We start from the raw sequence: 14,688 nt of genomic DNA, 5'->3' as shown, positions 1-14,688 counted from the left end.
CTGAGAATGTTGCGCTCAGCCGCAATCCGTCATTCACGTGGTACCGTTAGACCACATGTTGGTTCCCTGCGTGGGTAGCAAGGGACAAATCGTTTAATGGGTATCACCCCATTGCGCACGATTGTACCTACTGTATCTGAGATGTGACGGCGCTCCCAACAAGCGAAATCGGTAAGAGATCCGCGTATGTACGGCTGGATGGTTGGCGCCATATGCCTGAAGGAATTTGTGGACAACATTATACTTACGACGCAGCAAGCCCGTCTTTGCAAATTTGAGACTCGTAAATGAGCTACTGAAAGTTCACATTGAAATTTCCCACAAAGCGCTTGTTCAGTCTCCAAGGATTCTCATATCCGTCATCAGTGTAATGACTGGTAAGAAGCTATGCGATATCACCACGAGGTCTGATCACACACACCTCTAGTCAAGCCAATAGGATACCGTGCGTAGGGGTGCAAAACATCCTGTTCCTCAAGCTCTTCTGCAGGCATGGGCTGGCAAAGCCCAATCGGGATCGAGTAATGACGACCTAATTGGGCTGGCGGACGATGCGACCCAGGGTCGTTATCCGGGAACGTCAAACTTCAAATTTCAAGCTGCATCCTCGCGCGCCAGGCAATAGATCTGCGACAACACCATAACCTTCGATAAGGCTATGACTCAGTCTCAGCAACGGAGAAAGTGATGGTTACCTTTGTTGTGTCTTCCTATTTATTCGCGAAAAAAAGAAGCTCTGGTAACAAAGGTATTTGAGGTTTGACACACCATCCCTTCTTGCGAAAATAATTATCATCCAATGAGCTGAGATTTGTAGTAAGTGCCAGTACACTGGATCATTGATATTTAGAATCTTGAAGTGAGTATGTTAGTATGGAGGTTTATACCAAAAGTCTTTGCCGGCGCTAAAATCATGCTAAGTAGGGTAAAAGAGCTAATACCTAAAAATATTAATTTTTATGCCTATTTATCCTTGCCTTCTTTATACTTATTTCTACCTTCTAAAGCTATAATTTTTTAAATATACATAGGAATTCTCTCTATCTATACCTAGATCTACTTCTGCAGAAGGTTATTCTATATAGCCTCCTATTTGCAAATAGCTTTCTTTTTATTCTTTAGGGTGCCTTTTTTTATTATTATCTTCTTTATTTATAGCTAGGTAGGCTTAATAGTATTTAAATCTAGCAAATTTAAATATTAAAGAAGTCTTTAAACTTCCTTAGTATTATATAGAAGCTATTATATATAGTATTTATAACTAGGAGTTTAATTTTCTTATATAAAGGTATTTAGTTTTTCCTTTTTATATTCTTTTATAAAAGGAAGTAATCTAGGAATTAGGATCTTAATATAATATTACTATTAGTTAATATTACCTTTTTTTCCTTTTTTTATTAGCTTACTATTAGCCTTATTCTAAGATTATATAGGCTTTTTACCTAATAGGTTATAAAGCCCTAGCCTTTTTATTTTATTTTTAAGCTTTTATTTCTCTTTTATAATTAGCTTAAGCTTTTTATTTATTACCTATATTACCTTTTTAGCTTTTTTTTTTCTTTTAAGGTCTCTAGAAACTAATAATAACAGAGACCTTTTTTATTATATAAAAAGCAGGCCTAAAATATAAACTTACTAAAGCCTTTCTATCTCTTATAAATATAGCTATAGAGAAATTACTTCTTAGACTATCTCTAAATATAATAGCTACTATAGTAATAAAGAAGCATTATAAAAGTCTTATTTAATTAAATTATAGCTTTTTAATCTTTAAGGGTCTAATCTTTATAAGTAATATATTATTCTAGGCACTCTTTCTTTATTACTATAGTTAATCTAGGCTTCCTTATTAGCTTTATTTTTTTATATTCTACTAATTTAAGGATTCTACTAATAAATATTACTAAGATCTTAATGCCTTAACTACTAAGCTTAGCAGAGATATTAATAAGTATTTTTTCCTTACTGAATTAATTTATATTAACCTTAGTAATAATTAGGCTATAATTTTTATTAGTCTACTTTAAAGGCTGCCCTAATTAAGAACTATCTTTAAGCTAAGTATTAATAAGCTTAAGGGGATATTTATTAGGCTTAAAGCCTCTCTTAATTATATAAGAATATATCTTATTAATTATATATTCAGGGATACTAATAAGAAGGTAGATTTAAGGTATAGTTTTTACTCCTCTATAAGGCGCTTTTAATATTATTATTAAAGCCTAAGTTATAATATCTATTTTTATATATAGTATCTTCTTTATAAGTTAAAGAGGGGAAGAATAATATAAAAATTACTTATAGAAGATAGCTAATAAATTTAGCAGGAATACCCTATTTATTTTTATAAGGGTAGTTGCTAATCCCTGCTTACTGGCAAAGACTTTTGGTATAAACCTCTGTATCCTCGATTGAATATTCTTTGATGCACGCTTCTATCAGCAATAACTCAAGATGACGATTCATTGACGGGGTCATTGCATCCTGCCTGCATTCTCCTTCCAGCCTTTGGGGGATCCGGTTCAAAACCGTAGTGAAGAATGGAGAAATGAGAATGTTTCCAATACAACGGTAAGGTTACGATATATGAAGGACTATGAGGTCATTCAGTAGCTTGAGTCTCAGCCTTCGCATCCTTAAAGTGATTGAGGAAGCCCAGGTGGAGTGGGCTTCAGTTTTGGAACGGGTATCCTGCCGAGGCCGTGCCTTTTTGGTGGCTGAAAAAAACGTGATACGGGTACGAAGAAGGCATGCTAGCGATGAAGGGAGAAGAAGGGATGTCCTTCTTGGAAAGGGCCGCTGCCGTTGGGGGTCTCCGATTCTGCTATTTTGTTATTTCAGAACTCGACTAGAAGCTAAGCTGGGTGTTGATGGATTCGTCTTTGGGAAGTTTCCAAAGGCTGCCGAGATGATTTCTGAACGAATTTAACATCTGTCTCTTGTAGCCCATAGCGTCGTTTTTATCCGTGGCTATGTCTGTACGACCTTGAGAAGGGATGAAACATTGCTGGGACAAGAAGGATATCCAGGCATTGGAACCAAGCGGAGCCATCCCTGATGTGCACTACAGAGTTCAAGCCATGACTCCACTCGCAGGATGCCTGGTTTCCGTTGACAGGCCCCCTGGCCTTGAGCTCCCAAGTATGTTTCCGTGAAGCTTGAAACTGTGCAGCTGTTGTAGTTTCACTTAATCGTCAAACTGGCATTGACTAGCGCATATCTCAGTTCCAATTCCCCATCCTGTATGTCCGTGGTGGGGGCCAATTATTAAGCCTGTGGATGCAAGCGGGCCGTTCGATCGATCCCGGAGCCCAATAATCTGGGAAGTCAGGTTGCTCTCGTGTCTATTCCCAGCCGTTGTATGCAGGCGAGCTGTTCTACCATGTCGCTCAATTTTGAGCTTGATAGCGATATAAGTGGGAACCTAGGCGTTCTACACATTCTGCGGGTGTATCAAAAACGTGGCCATGGTCATCCATGCACCTGCTCAACCATGAACCAGATTGACCGAGCACAACCACATGGACAAAGCTCGAATTCCGGAAGGATAAGACCCCGAGGCCCGCCGTTGCTTTGTCTTCGATATGCCGTTCAGTCTGCGCTGGCGAACGCATTGACTTCTAACGACACCACCAAACTGGAGAGAGATGCATCCCCTTCACCCAGACCGTGCTCTCCAGTGGGCATTGAGATGACAAACACGGCAAGAAGAAAGCTTCCGGCAACAGGGCATTGTATCTTGGTTGATTGACAGGGGAAGAGGTAGGGGAGGGGCCTGTTTACCCCTGTCAACAATCGCTGCATGGCTGGCTCACCGGCTGTGCACCCCTCCCGCCCGCGGCCACAGCCCTGGGTGGTTTAGTTGTAACTGAGTTGGGAGGTTGACAGGACTTATTAGAAGGTCCAATGTTCTCAGCAGGCACCTCGAAAATGGGGGGTAGACGTGGCTCCTGTCGGGACAACACGCCCCAGACCCAGAGGCACTCAGTACAATACGTAGAGGGTGCACTTTGGATGGCTTTTATTTACGTGCTGATACGTAGCTCGACGGGCCGACGTGTTTTTCATGCTTCGGTCAGAGTTCCCTGGTTTCACATCATTAGAGTGTCTTCTTGGAAGGAAGCAGTGTTCCCCTCCCTGTCTATGGTGTCAACGTCGTCTTGCCACAGACATCCGGGCAAGAGCCAGCTTGCGTTTACAGCAGCACGAGGTTACAGTTCATTTGAGATGCAGATGAACTTTAACCACACCCAGACGAGTTCGTAGGCAGTGTTACTGTGGCTGCTTGTATGTCGTCCACAAGGTAATAAAAAGTAAACAAAGTCGCAAGCCCGAGTTTGGCTTCTGTGCAACGACGATAATAGGGACAAATGATGACAGTAGCTCCGCGAAAGTCAAACTTGGGTGAATATGGCCCTGGTGATCTTGTTTGTGTCCATGGGAGGGTTGAATTAAAGTCTGAGTTGGCGTTTGGACCCTTCAGTTTCAGGCTGAGGCGCGGTTGCGAGTGTGCTCATTGGTATGGAAGCAGCTGATGATAAGCTTGTGCTTGAGTAAAGAACACTTTTACCAAGTCCATTGGTTTGGTTTTGTAACAAGAGTTAAATGATGCAAATGATAATGTTATGATGTACGTGACGTACACTACATAGGTGCTACCTACCAACTCTATCATCATCATGATCGTAAATCGACCAATTCAGTAGGAAGCTCACCTTCCAAGTTCCCGCTTGTCGAGACTTCATTCGGCGATTTAGTTGCCGAGGGGAGGGTGAGGAAACTGCAGCCTGGTACAGTAATTAATTTTGCATGAGCGAGATGTGGATGGCCAAGCAAGATCCTTCCCCGCTCTCTGTTCTTTGTTCTGTTGCTTGTAAATGTATGTGAGATTGGTAAGAGCCGCCGGGGAAATAAGACGAGATGGAAAGTACTGCCTGCAGTTGTTGCTCGCTTGTTTGGGCAGGAAGGGATTGCCCAGATGGGTTCTATGACAGACTCGATCTTGATGACCTTGTTTGATCTTAGATCTCTCCATTCAAGGGCGCTTGACTTGCAGGCTTAGCAACCATCAAATCTACAAACCCCAATGAATCAGCCATCTCCATTGGATAATTGCCAGCCTTGGATGCAATCGAACGGTAGCGACGCGGCGTGAAATGACAGATACCGGCCCATAATGTTGTTACGTTTAGCCACTAGGACCATGTGCGACCTGCCTGCCTGGCTCTCAGAGGATGGATCAATGTTTGAATTTGCTTTGTTTGTTGACCTCTGGATGATCCCAACATGACATTACATCACCTGCCCCTCGCAGATGTATATTTTACTTGTCTGAGCTCGTCTTCGGTTTGGCGCATTTCCCCCCTCCCTCCCCCTCCATGTCTGTCTTGTCTGGTCGGCATTTTCTTCTTTGATGCTGGTTGTGAAAAATTAGCGTCAAACTCCATCTTTAGCGTCCACCACTTTCAACCTCAGAAGAAGTCATTCATTCGCCAGATGGCGCCGGATTACGCTAAACTTCAGGTAGACAGACTTTCTTTTGTTTTGACTTTGCACCACGCCATGCGATCGTGCTCCGATTGGTACGATAGCCTAGGGACAAATACACGATTGACGCCAAAAAATTGTGTACACACCCCACTCAGTCACTCACGGTCGCTCACACTCCTGGGACAACAAATCATTGCCCACTCTCTCAGAGTCTCTTCTCACCTTCCTCCTGATGCACACATACAAGCTTTGCGTCAACGTATTTGCACCCAGTCTGGGTGAGGTCTGCGGTTAGAATTTAAAGCCAAGTGAGTTTTTAACTCGAGTTGGACAGAAGAAAGTTGTCGGTGTATCATACCTTATGTACTGCCGAATATATGGTAGGCCGTGTTGGGGGAGGTTTGGTCGTGTAAGGCAAGGTCCAAGGTTGCTTCATCAATAAATAAACTTTCGCTCTCCTTGACCCCGTCTATTAAAAATCCGAGACCCTCCTTGACCTCTCCAAGTGCATTTCTACCCCTCTTCATTGAGTATGGACGGACTGGTTTGCCTGGGAATTACCTGGAAGCAACTTATTGCGTACGTACGTAATGATACAGATGACCGCTTGGACCTCAAGTGGCTAATCTGACATTCGAACCATCTCAGGCACATCGAGTCTCAATCGCGGCTGAAACAGCTTCGACTGGACTGCGTCGGCCAACTGCATACTGACTGCACATACAACACCGAGTCCAGCGCAACACTGTAGGATCTGCAAGAGACGCATTTCGGATCCTTGAATATCAAGGCGACCTGCACCATCTGCCGTATTTTACCTTGGGGCTTCTTTAACAACTCTCTACTCATCAGCATTTTCTCAGGTGTTTGGATCAACAATAGCATCTTCGAAACCAAGCAGAAAACCACTCTATTTTCCAACCATTCCACTTTAGTCCAAGCTTCTCTGAGCCCCTTGATCCCCGGACCTGATCCCCGGACACGATACTCGCTAGCGAAGGCCGTGTCCACCAAACACAAGCAAAGCGTCCAGCGCCCAGGCACAACAAGGACAAGGACCGGATCCAATTTACTCCATTGAACCAAAGACTTGGAAGCAGCCGAAGCAGCCCAGCCCAGCCCAGCCCAAGCAAGAAACCAAATCGATCAACAGTGCTTGGACCGAGCGTCAGAAGGAAACGGACCTTACTCACTTACTGTACCTTGACCTAGCTGAGGAATTACCGGGACGTGCGACAGATTCTCACCTCCAGCTACCGAGTATACCTTACCTTACCCTACCTTACCCTACCAGCTTACCTACAGACTACTTGCGCCCGCGCCGCACTTTGCGATTCTCGCTGCCGTTGTTACCCTCCAAGTTCTCACCTATCTCCACTACCTACTCTGCCTACACATCTGTATCTCTCTTAAAATAAGTGAGTGACTTTACTAAGGTAAGGTGGTTGACAATATCACACGGTCTTGCTCCCCCCTCTCCGTCCATCTCCCGTGTTCTGCTTCCAAACTATCCACTTCATTTCCCGTTTCTCCCCTTCATTCCCAACATCATCCCTCCATCTACACACATACACACATGCGCACACACATGCAGGATTTCGCAGGGTTGTCGTTTTCTTCAATCTTTGGTAGCCCAGGACAAGTAACTACTGGCATCAGTATCCGTACCACTCTTGAGTGTTACCTGGTCCGCCTGTCCCGTCACTCTGCTGCTACCCACCGAGTCGCACTCTCTGGGTTGGTCTCCATTCCCTTGGCTCCTCTTACACAAGGTGTTTAAAACTCCTTCGCTTGATTCAGGCACCAAGGTACAATCCCGTGTTCCCTCACCCCAGCGTATCTCAGTCACATACCAGTCTGGTCTTCGGGACACCCATACCTCCCACGCAGGCCCCAAATCCACCTACCTGCTGTAGGGATACCAAGCATTGCCAATCCTTCCCACCATCTTCTCGCTACAGACACTACCGCTGCCGCTACCGTTTCTCCCCTACCTAAGGTAGCCGTGTCCTGCGGCGGGGGTATGGAGAGTTTCTGGCGCCCCCTACATTAACCACAACGGCCCCCCTCCCCAATCCTCGCAACATTCATTGCAACTTGCACCACACCTGCTTGCTCTGCTCACTGCGACAGTCTGTCCTGTCTGTCGCACTCCTTTTCACGTCATTTTCTCAGCGCATTCTACCCATCATCTTGCTAACGCGACATCGCACTTACAGAGCGCACATCATACTTGTCTTGATTATAGCGACCTTCAGACCCAATTGCATACTGATATCATTGAGTCAATCATCGGTGCCAGTCATCAACGCGCAACTGTTTACCTCGATCCTCAACCACCACGTAAAGGCAGATTGCGCCAGACTACGATCCGCCTCAAACCATTCACCCCTACTAGGTTGTCACTCATCTCTCAAAATTTGACGACACACACATCAACAACTTTGTGATTGCGCCCGCGACTGCACCAATACCCACGACAAACGCGATTACGACAAGCTTGAACTCCCAGATCTCTTCGATAGTCGCAATCGCTTAACCCCAAATCGTATTTCCCCGACGAATTAGGTCTTGTCCCAGCTTATGCAACTGCACAGTGGGCAATGAACATTGATCGAAGCGCACCATCATCCGATCCAGCAAGGATAGCATCTCCAACAGCCAATCTTTCCTATCGCGCAAGTCCTTTGCCGCCTCCATCCGCTACTTCAGTCAAACCCTCTGCTGCGACGGCAGCCCTATCCAATACCACAAGTACAGCTGTATCTGCTGCAACACTCTCGGCCATGGCTACACCTAGTTTTCTCACTCCTGGCCTTCGATCTATGGCACCACCATATCCTCATCCCCAGATATCGCGCGATATCCACAGATACACCCCGGCACCGATAGGCTTTTCATCTTCCCCGGTTCATGTCTTGATTCGAAATCTGCCGCTAGAAACCTCCAGGGAGTCGGTGCGGTTCATGCTGGTTTGGTCGCAAGATCTTGTTGATGTCGAACTCCTTCCTGTGGAATCTGCAGACCAGCGCTATCTTACAGCATTGCTCAAATTCCGAACAAGGGCAGGCGCTGAGGATGCCAAAAAGCTGCTGGATGGGTGCGCGAACACTTCCAATAGTGCGCTTTTGAGAGTCGAAATTCTCGGCGACGAGCCCCCTGTCGCGCATCAACAGCCTACAGAACCTGTTCACAGCGGGGTCTTTCAATCACTGGAGAGCATCTCCCCTCAAACAACCAATGTTTACCCTGGGCACGACCTTCCTCAGAGTGAGGACAACTTGCAGAAGATTTTCTCCTCACAATCTCCCATCGGCAATCACCTGACCGAGCCTGGCAGGGTGACAGGCAAGAGCCTTATCGCCAATGATTCTTTTGACGATAATTATGACACCCTCAACCTCGTTGAAGACGCACTTTCCTACGGCAATGCACCGCGCAGGGCCACAGTTCCTAGTGTTCCTATCAACGGGATGGCTGCTCTTTCACTCAACACCAATATGCCTCCTTCTGCTCCTTCATCTCTACCTCAATACGGAAGCGGAATGTCAGCACAGTCTGGCCCTATGTCTCCGTCGGGCAAGGGTCCTTTTGGGTACCAGGCTCCAAACCAATCACCATTCGGACGTATGAACTATCCACACGCCAATACGGCTGATCAGAACCCCCCTTGCAACACTCTGTATGTTGGTAATCTTCCCATGGACACGGCGGAAGAGGAACTCAAGACTCTCTTCTCCAAGCAGCGGGGCTACAAACGTCTTTGTTTTCGCACGAAAGGAAATGGGCCTATGTGCTTTGTCGAATTCGAAGACATCCCATTCGCTTCCAAGGCACTGACGGAACTCTATGGGAAACTTTTGTCCAACAGCAATAAGGGTGGAATTCGACTCAGCTTCTCGAAGAACCCCCTTGGTGTGCGAGCTGGTCAGAATCCTGCTCACGCAAACCCAGGTGCACTGGGTCAAATGAACGGCAACCTTGCTGCTTCTATGAATGCTTTCGGGTCAGCTAACCGCCCAGCTCCTGGACCACCTCCTGGTCTTCCCCAGCCAATGCTCGGAAACGGCCGAGGCCCCTTCCATGGAGGGGCTCCGATGAACTCCAGCCCCGCTGGCACTTTTGGTGGTTTCACACATCAAGCCTGGCCTGTTCCTGTGTTCAACAACCATGCTACGCCATCGCCTCACAGTGCCCATGCTCAATCATCAAGCTTCAGTCCAACTCACATGCTGGGAAATTAAACAAAATACTCTCCATGGTTAACGATCACAGTCCACATCGTTGGGTTTTATGTGTGACTCTACCTGTTGTTGGCTTGGAGACTTTCGTGCTTAATTTATGCATTGCTTTTTTATGTTTTGTTTTGTTTCTTCCTATTTCGTCAATGATTCCCCATTTTTTACGAACACCCATTCATTTTCATCGTTTATATACGGCGTTTTGATTCCTCGCAGTTGGGAGTGCTTCTTCAACTTACAGCCGTCTTGTGGATGGTTCGGCTGGGTGTGGATATAATTCAGAGCCGACAGACACCAAGTATCATCAGTCTTGATCTGGTGTACCTAGGCGCACTGTTTGCCTGGATCTCGTAATTCGAGTTCAAGCCACAAACTCTAGCTACGAACCTCTTCGACTTGACCGCACCCCTGATTTCTCTCAATACAATTGGCAACTGCAACTGAGGCGCAATCCATAACTTAACGGTACAAACCCAAAAGCAGAAGAGAAAAGCAGCAAAACAAAGAGGGTAGAGCATGGCGAAATTCACCAAGGGAAGTGAAGAAGAATGAAGATCAGGAGTTGAGATGTGGCCAGTCACAAAGGAGAGTGTTTTTGCATGAAAGAACGGGGTTCAGGGAAGCGCGGGTTATTGAGATTCATTTGGTTCATATCAATGCTGGGAGTTTATTTGGGATAAGGTAAGGATGGATCAGGATTCCCTGGAGCATGGAAGAAACTGAAGCGGTCGTCCCGCGTTTGCATTCAGAAGGATTGGAGCATGGGATCGGACGGCTACACGAGATCAAGGACTCGACACACGCATACCAAGATATCACCACTGGGCATTTCCAGCAGACCGCATCGGCATTGAGGAGTTCGTTTATCTGATCCATCACCGCGGAAACTGGCGTTTGAAGTCCTTCTTCATGGTTATCTTGGTCAGACTTGGCAACGGCATAAGGCATACTTAAGCTCATCTGTTGCTGTTGGATCAGAGCTCTTTGAAATATCGCATTTGGAAGGGAGGACAGCATCAATGGAACATTGGGAAGGGACTGGGCTTAACGCGATATATCCATATATGCACCGCGTCAGGCGCAGGAATAGGGCGTTTCCTTTCTATTTCTTTCTCTTTTTCTTTTCTTTTCGTGCATCAGAATTCGGGCTTTTACGCGAGTTGGGGCATGCATTTGCAAGCACAGCCTTTTACATCTTCATCAAGGCGGACGAAGCATAGCATGGTGGATTATAGGCTTTCTTCTGGTAAATGTTGTTGAGTCGCAACGACACGGCTACAGATTCCTACCTTCGGTCGGTAGGCGGTTATTAGTGATAGAGTACAAGTTTCAGCTGTTTATTTGTTTTTAGCTTTCGTGTCTCCACGTGCATGTAATGTCTGTTCCTTCGTTCTTTGCCAATCTAAATCAGTCCATTACTTAACTTCCCGTCCACATTACGAAGTATTGACGAATATTGAGGGGCATTCGCATGCCACTGGCCTCATCATCACAGGATTATTGGTTTGTCAGCGCTTGAATTGCAGTTTCAATGTCATTACATGCCCAGTCAGCTTGACGTTGCAACCACTACCCCAAAGAACGTGGTGTATTGAAAGTGAAGCCGACGATATCCTCGTCCATGATCAAGAAATGCAACTTGTATACGCTCAAGTCCTAGAGATTTGATCATATGAGTATCAACCAGCATTACCGGTGAAGCATATCCATCTCGATGAGTCCGGTTATTAACCAATGGCTCTGAGGCTTCCACGCATACAAATGCTGACAGGGTAGGGTAGCATTGTGTGGCTTGACAGATGCAAGTTAAAGTAGGTCGTGTATCTGAGTATGCGCTTCGTGTGTTGCTGCATTCGCTGCAGTCGGCGCTTCGTACACAGACCGAGGCGCTTATGCCTGTGTAGATGCTCGTGCTCGTGTTACGCACCATCGGGAACTGGTGATGGAAGGCCCCAGAGGATGGTGCTCACCAATATGCATCTGTCTCTGTTTACAGCCTATAGATGGGTTACACTATACTACACAACAATATAGCTTACCCAGGTTCGCGGGCCGAGCCCTCGAGGGGCGGACGGGACGGGCGCGGAAATTGCGAAGGGGAAGAGATGCTGTGCGACAAGGGAGGTTGTCATGTGGGAATAACCGGTAGCAAGGGGGTGTGTGGGCGAGGACAGGGGGTGGAAATGTGTGATTTCTGTGTTGAGACGCCTGCAGAGGCACGGAGATTGTGTGGTCTGAGGTTATTGGACGGGAGAGGAGGCGGAGATGATCCGGTGGGTAGGGTGTAAGTTGAGAGGTTGATCAGATAATCTGTTTCTGGTGTTTGTGTAGGTATATGTGAGGGGGATGCTCATGCAGGCATGATAAACTTGGGACGACGGTGGTGGCAGTGGAAATGGAGTTGCAGTAGAGTACTACTAGTCGATGAACCCAGTGATCGAGTATGTAAATCACCTGGAATGAGACTGAAACCGTAGCTATGAGATTGCTTACTGCGTGAATGAGGCATCTGTCACATGTTTACCAGAGTGGTAGTGTTCCAGTTTGATGTTGACAACGCCAACTGTTTGGGGATAGTTGAGATGTCACATCCATTGGCTGTAGATAATACATAGGGCAAAAACTCCGCTAGCTCTACGAGTCCACTGAGCCATCATTTGCCCAACTCATGGTCATAGTCGCCCATAGATCATGGTACATAGTTTGCTGCCCATCCGTATTCAGACCCGGTGTGAGCATTGCAGAATTCATGTCAAAGTCTGTGTCCCACGCCGATATGTATGGCTGCATATCTTTATCAAACATGGGGCATCCTTGGTGTCCCACGCCCCTTGAAGTCAGACTCGGTGCTGTGAGCATAGCAATGCGTCTGTCGTACTTTGATTTCACAACACGCAGTATCACACGGCTTGCGGAGAGTACGTCGACACGTTTACTAGACGGTGTGAGATCCTCCGGCCCGTCACACATGAACTCGAGGAATTCGTCAAACCGTAACTGTGAGCGTGCCCAAGCATGATCCCAGTCTGGGACCTCAGATATGGGGAAAGAGAGTCGAACAGCGAGGATCACGGAGAGGATGAACTTTGTCCAATCGATGCTTGTGAAGTACTTGAAGCTGTCGAGATTGAGGAGGTAGTCGAACAGGGCGCGGGTGTTATTCACGCAGCGTGTGAGACGGGCTGATGATGGGTGGATGAAATGAGGCTTTCTTGTGTTGGCGCGTGTGAGGCAGAAGATGGCACCACCTTGCAAAAAGACGTCGAAGAAGAGATGTGCGAGTTTCACAGGTGCTGTATAACGTTAGAAAGGTTAGCACTGCAATAAAGATGGCTTACCTGAACGAGAGAGATGTGGTACCATGGTCTCTTTCATCTCCCTGTGCTGCATCTCGAGTCCCAGCAGCATAAGTTGAACCTGCTGGTTCACCTGTGGATCATTATCTCTTATCGAGTTGTTCGCCGTGGTCGTCATGTTTGCAAGTCGAACAAGGTAGCTCAGTGAAACATCACCATCAACCTCGGCGTGGCGGTGAAGTAGTTCGCAGCACGTTGCGGTCCAGGGCGTCCACTGGGGCATGAGCAGATCCATCTTCTTCCAAGTGCAGAGGAAGCTGTCCAAACTGTGAGTAAGTTGGTATTGGTGTATCTCGAGGAGGACGTACTTGGACACGGCGTAGTGGTATGCTAGATACGCCCGTAGTCTGTCGAGCTGCATACTGCTCATATCGCCCGGTATTGTGTTGACAAGGTTAGGCATTTCTTGGTCGAGATCGAGGTCACTTAACAGATCACCAGCCATACGGTAGTATTGGAAGGCCTGTCTGTTCTTTGGCCTCAGATGAAATGGGTACCTGTGAATGTTAACAACATGCCAAACTTGTTCGGGGCTAATCTACTGACCAAGCGCAATAGATGAGAATGCCTTGTAGCAATTCCATGCTTCTCTCGCCGCTTGCTACAAACTTGAGGCCCAATACTTTTCGAAATTCATCGTCGTAAAGCGTATGTCCCTGCAAAGTGCGCGATCCAGAAGCTGCAGCCAATATCGCCAGCAAGACAAACGGCCTGGTCGCAGCAAGGCTGGCCACCGTCTCATCAGGCCTCAACACAATGACAGGATAATGAACCAACATCCCCCGAAACGAAACTAACAGCGACTCTGCAGAGTCAAGGTTGAATTGGGGCTTCGCATGGAAAGACTGTATCGAATGCGTGTGAGACGAGGACGGCGTAGGAAACCCCGTGACGGGCGAGTCTTCGAAGCTACTGAGATCCGCATCTGGATCTGAAGGGAATATTGAGTCTATGAACTGCGCATGTGAGTCCCGAAGGTTGTCAAAGTTCTCATCGACGTCCAATTGTGTTGGAACTTCAAAGTCAATGGTGAAAGTCTTTGATGGCGCTGGTGGTGGCGGAGGCGGTGGTTGATGAGTTTCTATCGCGCTGTATCAAGTTATCAGCCTGTTTTCCCAATGCGACAGAATATTTCCTACTATTTTGTCCTTCTTCTGCGCGTTCGCGGGCCTGTTCGCGATATACATTCTTTCTTGGACTCCAGACACCTTTCCACGTCAGACGATGCCATGTAAACGAATCTTCGATTGAGAGGTCTTACTTGCGACAGACCCCAGGCTGTTCACTCGGCTGGCATTTTATCTTTGTAGCGCGGCAGGCTTCACAGGCTGTTGAGACCCTCTTGCGAACTGGACAAGCCTCAGCTGTCGGTGACTCGCTCGCCATTTGTGCGAGATGTCAATTGGCAGCGGTTTAGTGTTGAATTGAACAATTGACAAAAGTACAAGACCAATGATTGAACAGTGAAAGGAAGAAACCCTCGAGCGACAACGTGAAAGCGAGAGTCGTGACTTGCGCCGGTGTAATGAGGAACCGAATCATGCTCAATCGCCGACAGCTCTCGGATCTTATGACCCACACAAGACAGCTGACATGTAAGC

The 14,688-nt window shown here is 46.8% G+C and overlaps 4 protein-coding genes across 7 annotated transcripts; 3 read left to right on the top strand and 1 right to left on the bottom strand.

Annotated features, from left to right (window-relative positions):
* Positions 1-764: 764 nt before the first annotated feature.
* FOIG_13091 (uncharacterized protein) lies at positions 765-3,023 on the top strand. The gene is made up of 2 exons (XM_031214139.1): positions 765-859; positions 2,443-3,023. Exon 2 carries the CDS (start codon positions 2,597-2,599, stop codon positions 2,927-2,929), a length of 333 nt encoding a protein of 110 aa, XP_031056287.1. The 5' UTR covers positions 765-859; positions 2,443-2,596; the 3' UTR covers positions 2,930-3,023.
* A 2,999-nt stretch (positions 3,024-6,022) lies between these two features.
* On the top strand, positions 6,023-6,241 carry FOIG_13090 (uncharacterized protein; the record flags this gene model as incomplete). Its single annotated transcript, XM_031214138.1, has 2 exons — positions 6,023-6,069; positions 6,139-6,241. 2 exons carry the CDS (start codon positions 6,023-6,025, stop codon positions 6,239-6,241), a joined length of 150 nt encoding a protein of 49 aa, XP_031056286.1.
* Positions 6,242-8,093: 1,852 nt separating this feature from the next.
* Positions 8,094-9,734, top strand: FOIG_13089 (uncharacterized protein; the record flags this gene model as incomplete). Its single annotated transcript, XM_031214137.1, has 1 exon — positions 8,094-9,734. The coding sequence occupies one exon, from the start codon at positions 8,094-8,096 to the stop codon at positions 9,732-9,734; it is 1,641 nt and encodes a 546-aa protein (XP_031056285.1).
* Positions 9,735-11,626: 1,892 nt separating this feature from the next.
* Positions 11,627-14,641, bottom strand: FOIG_13088 (uncharacterized protein). 4 transcript variants are annotated; one of them, XM_031214134.1, is made up of 6 exons: positions 14,349-14,641; positions 14,227-14,295; positions 13,634-14,176; positions 13,396-13,584; positions 13,070-13,344; positions 11,627-13,024 (listed from the first exon to the last, which is right to left on the bottom strand). In XM_031214134.1, exons 1-6 carry the CDS (start codon positions 14,471-14,473, stop codon positions 12,366-12,368), a joined length of 1,860 nt encoding a protein of 619 aa, XP_031056282.1. In that variant the 5' UTR covers positions 14,474-14,641; the 3' UTR covers positions 11,627-12,365. The 4 variants fall into 4 exon arrangements, with proteins under 4 accessions (XP_031056282.1, XP_031056283.1, XP_031056284.1 ...); XM_031214135.1 differs by having other exon boundaries at positions 14,227-14,641; XM_031214136.1 differs by having other exon boundaries at positions 13,634-14,295; positions 14,349-14,630.
* Positions 14,642-14,688: the final 47 nt, after the last annotated feature.

This window comes from Fusarium odoratissimum, assembly GCF_000260195.1.
Source record: "Fusarium odoratissimum NRRL 54006 unplaced genomic scaffold supercont1.30, whole genome shotgun sequence".
In the NCBI taxonomy this organism is placed as follows: domain Eukaryota; kingdom Fungi; phylum Ascomycota; class Sordariomycetes; order Hypocreales; family Nectriaceae; genus Fusarium; species Fusarium odoratissimum.
This window is presented reverse-complemented; position numbering and strand designations above follow the sequence as displayed.

Coding starts and splice junctions, on each gene's coding strand:
- FOIG_13091 (XM_031214139.1), top strand. CDS start 2,597: ATGAGGTCATTCAGTAGCTTGAGTCTCAGCCTTCGCATCCTTAAAGTG.
- FOIG_13088 (XM_031214133.1), bottom strand. CDS start 14,473: ATGGCGAGCGAGTCACCGACAGCTGAGGCTTGTCCAGTTCGCAAGAGG. Junction 14,177..14,226: donor CGCAGAAGAAGGACAAAATA/GTAGGAAATATT, acceptor AACTTGATACAG/CGCGATAGAAACTCATCAAC. Junction 13,025..13,069: donor ACCACATCTCTCTCGTTCAG/GTAAGCCATCTT, acceptor AACGTTATACAG/CACCTGTGAAACTCGCACAT.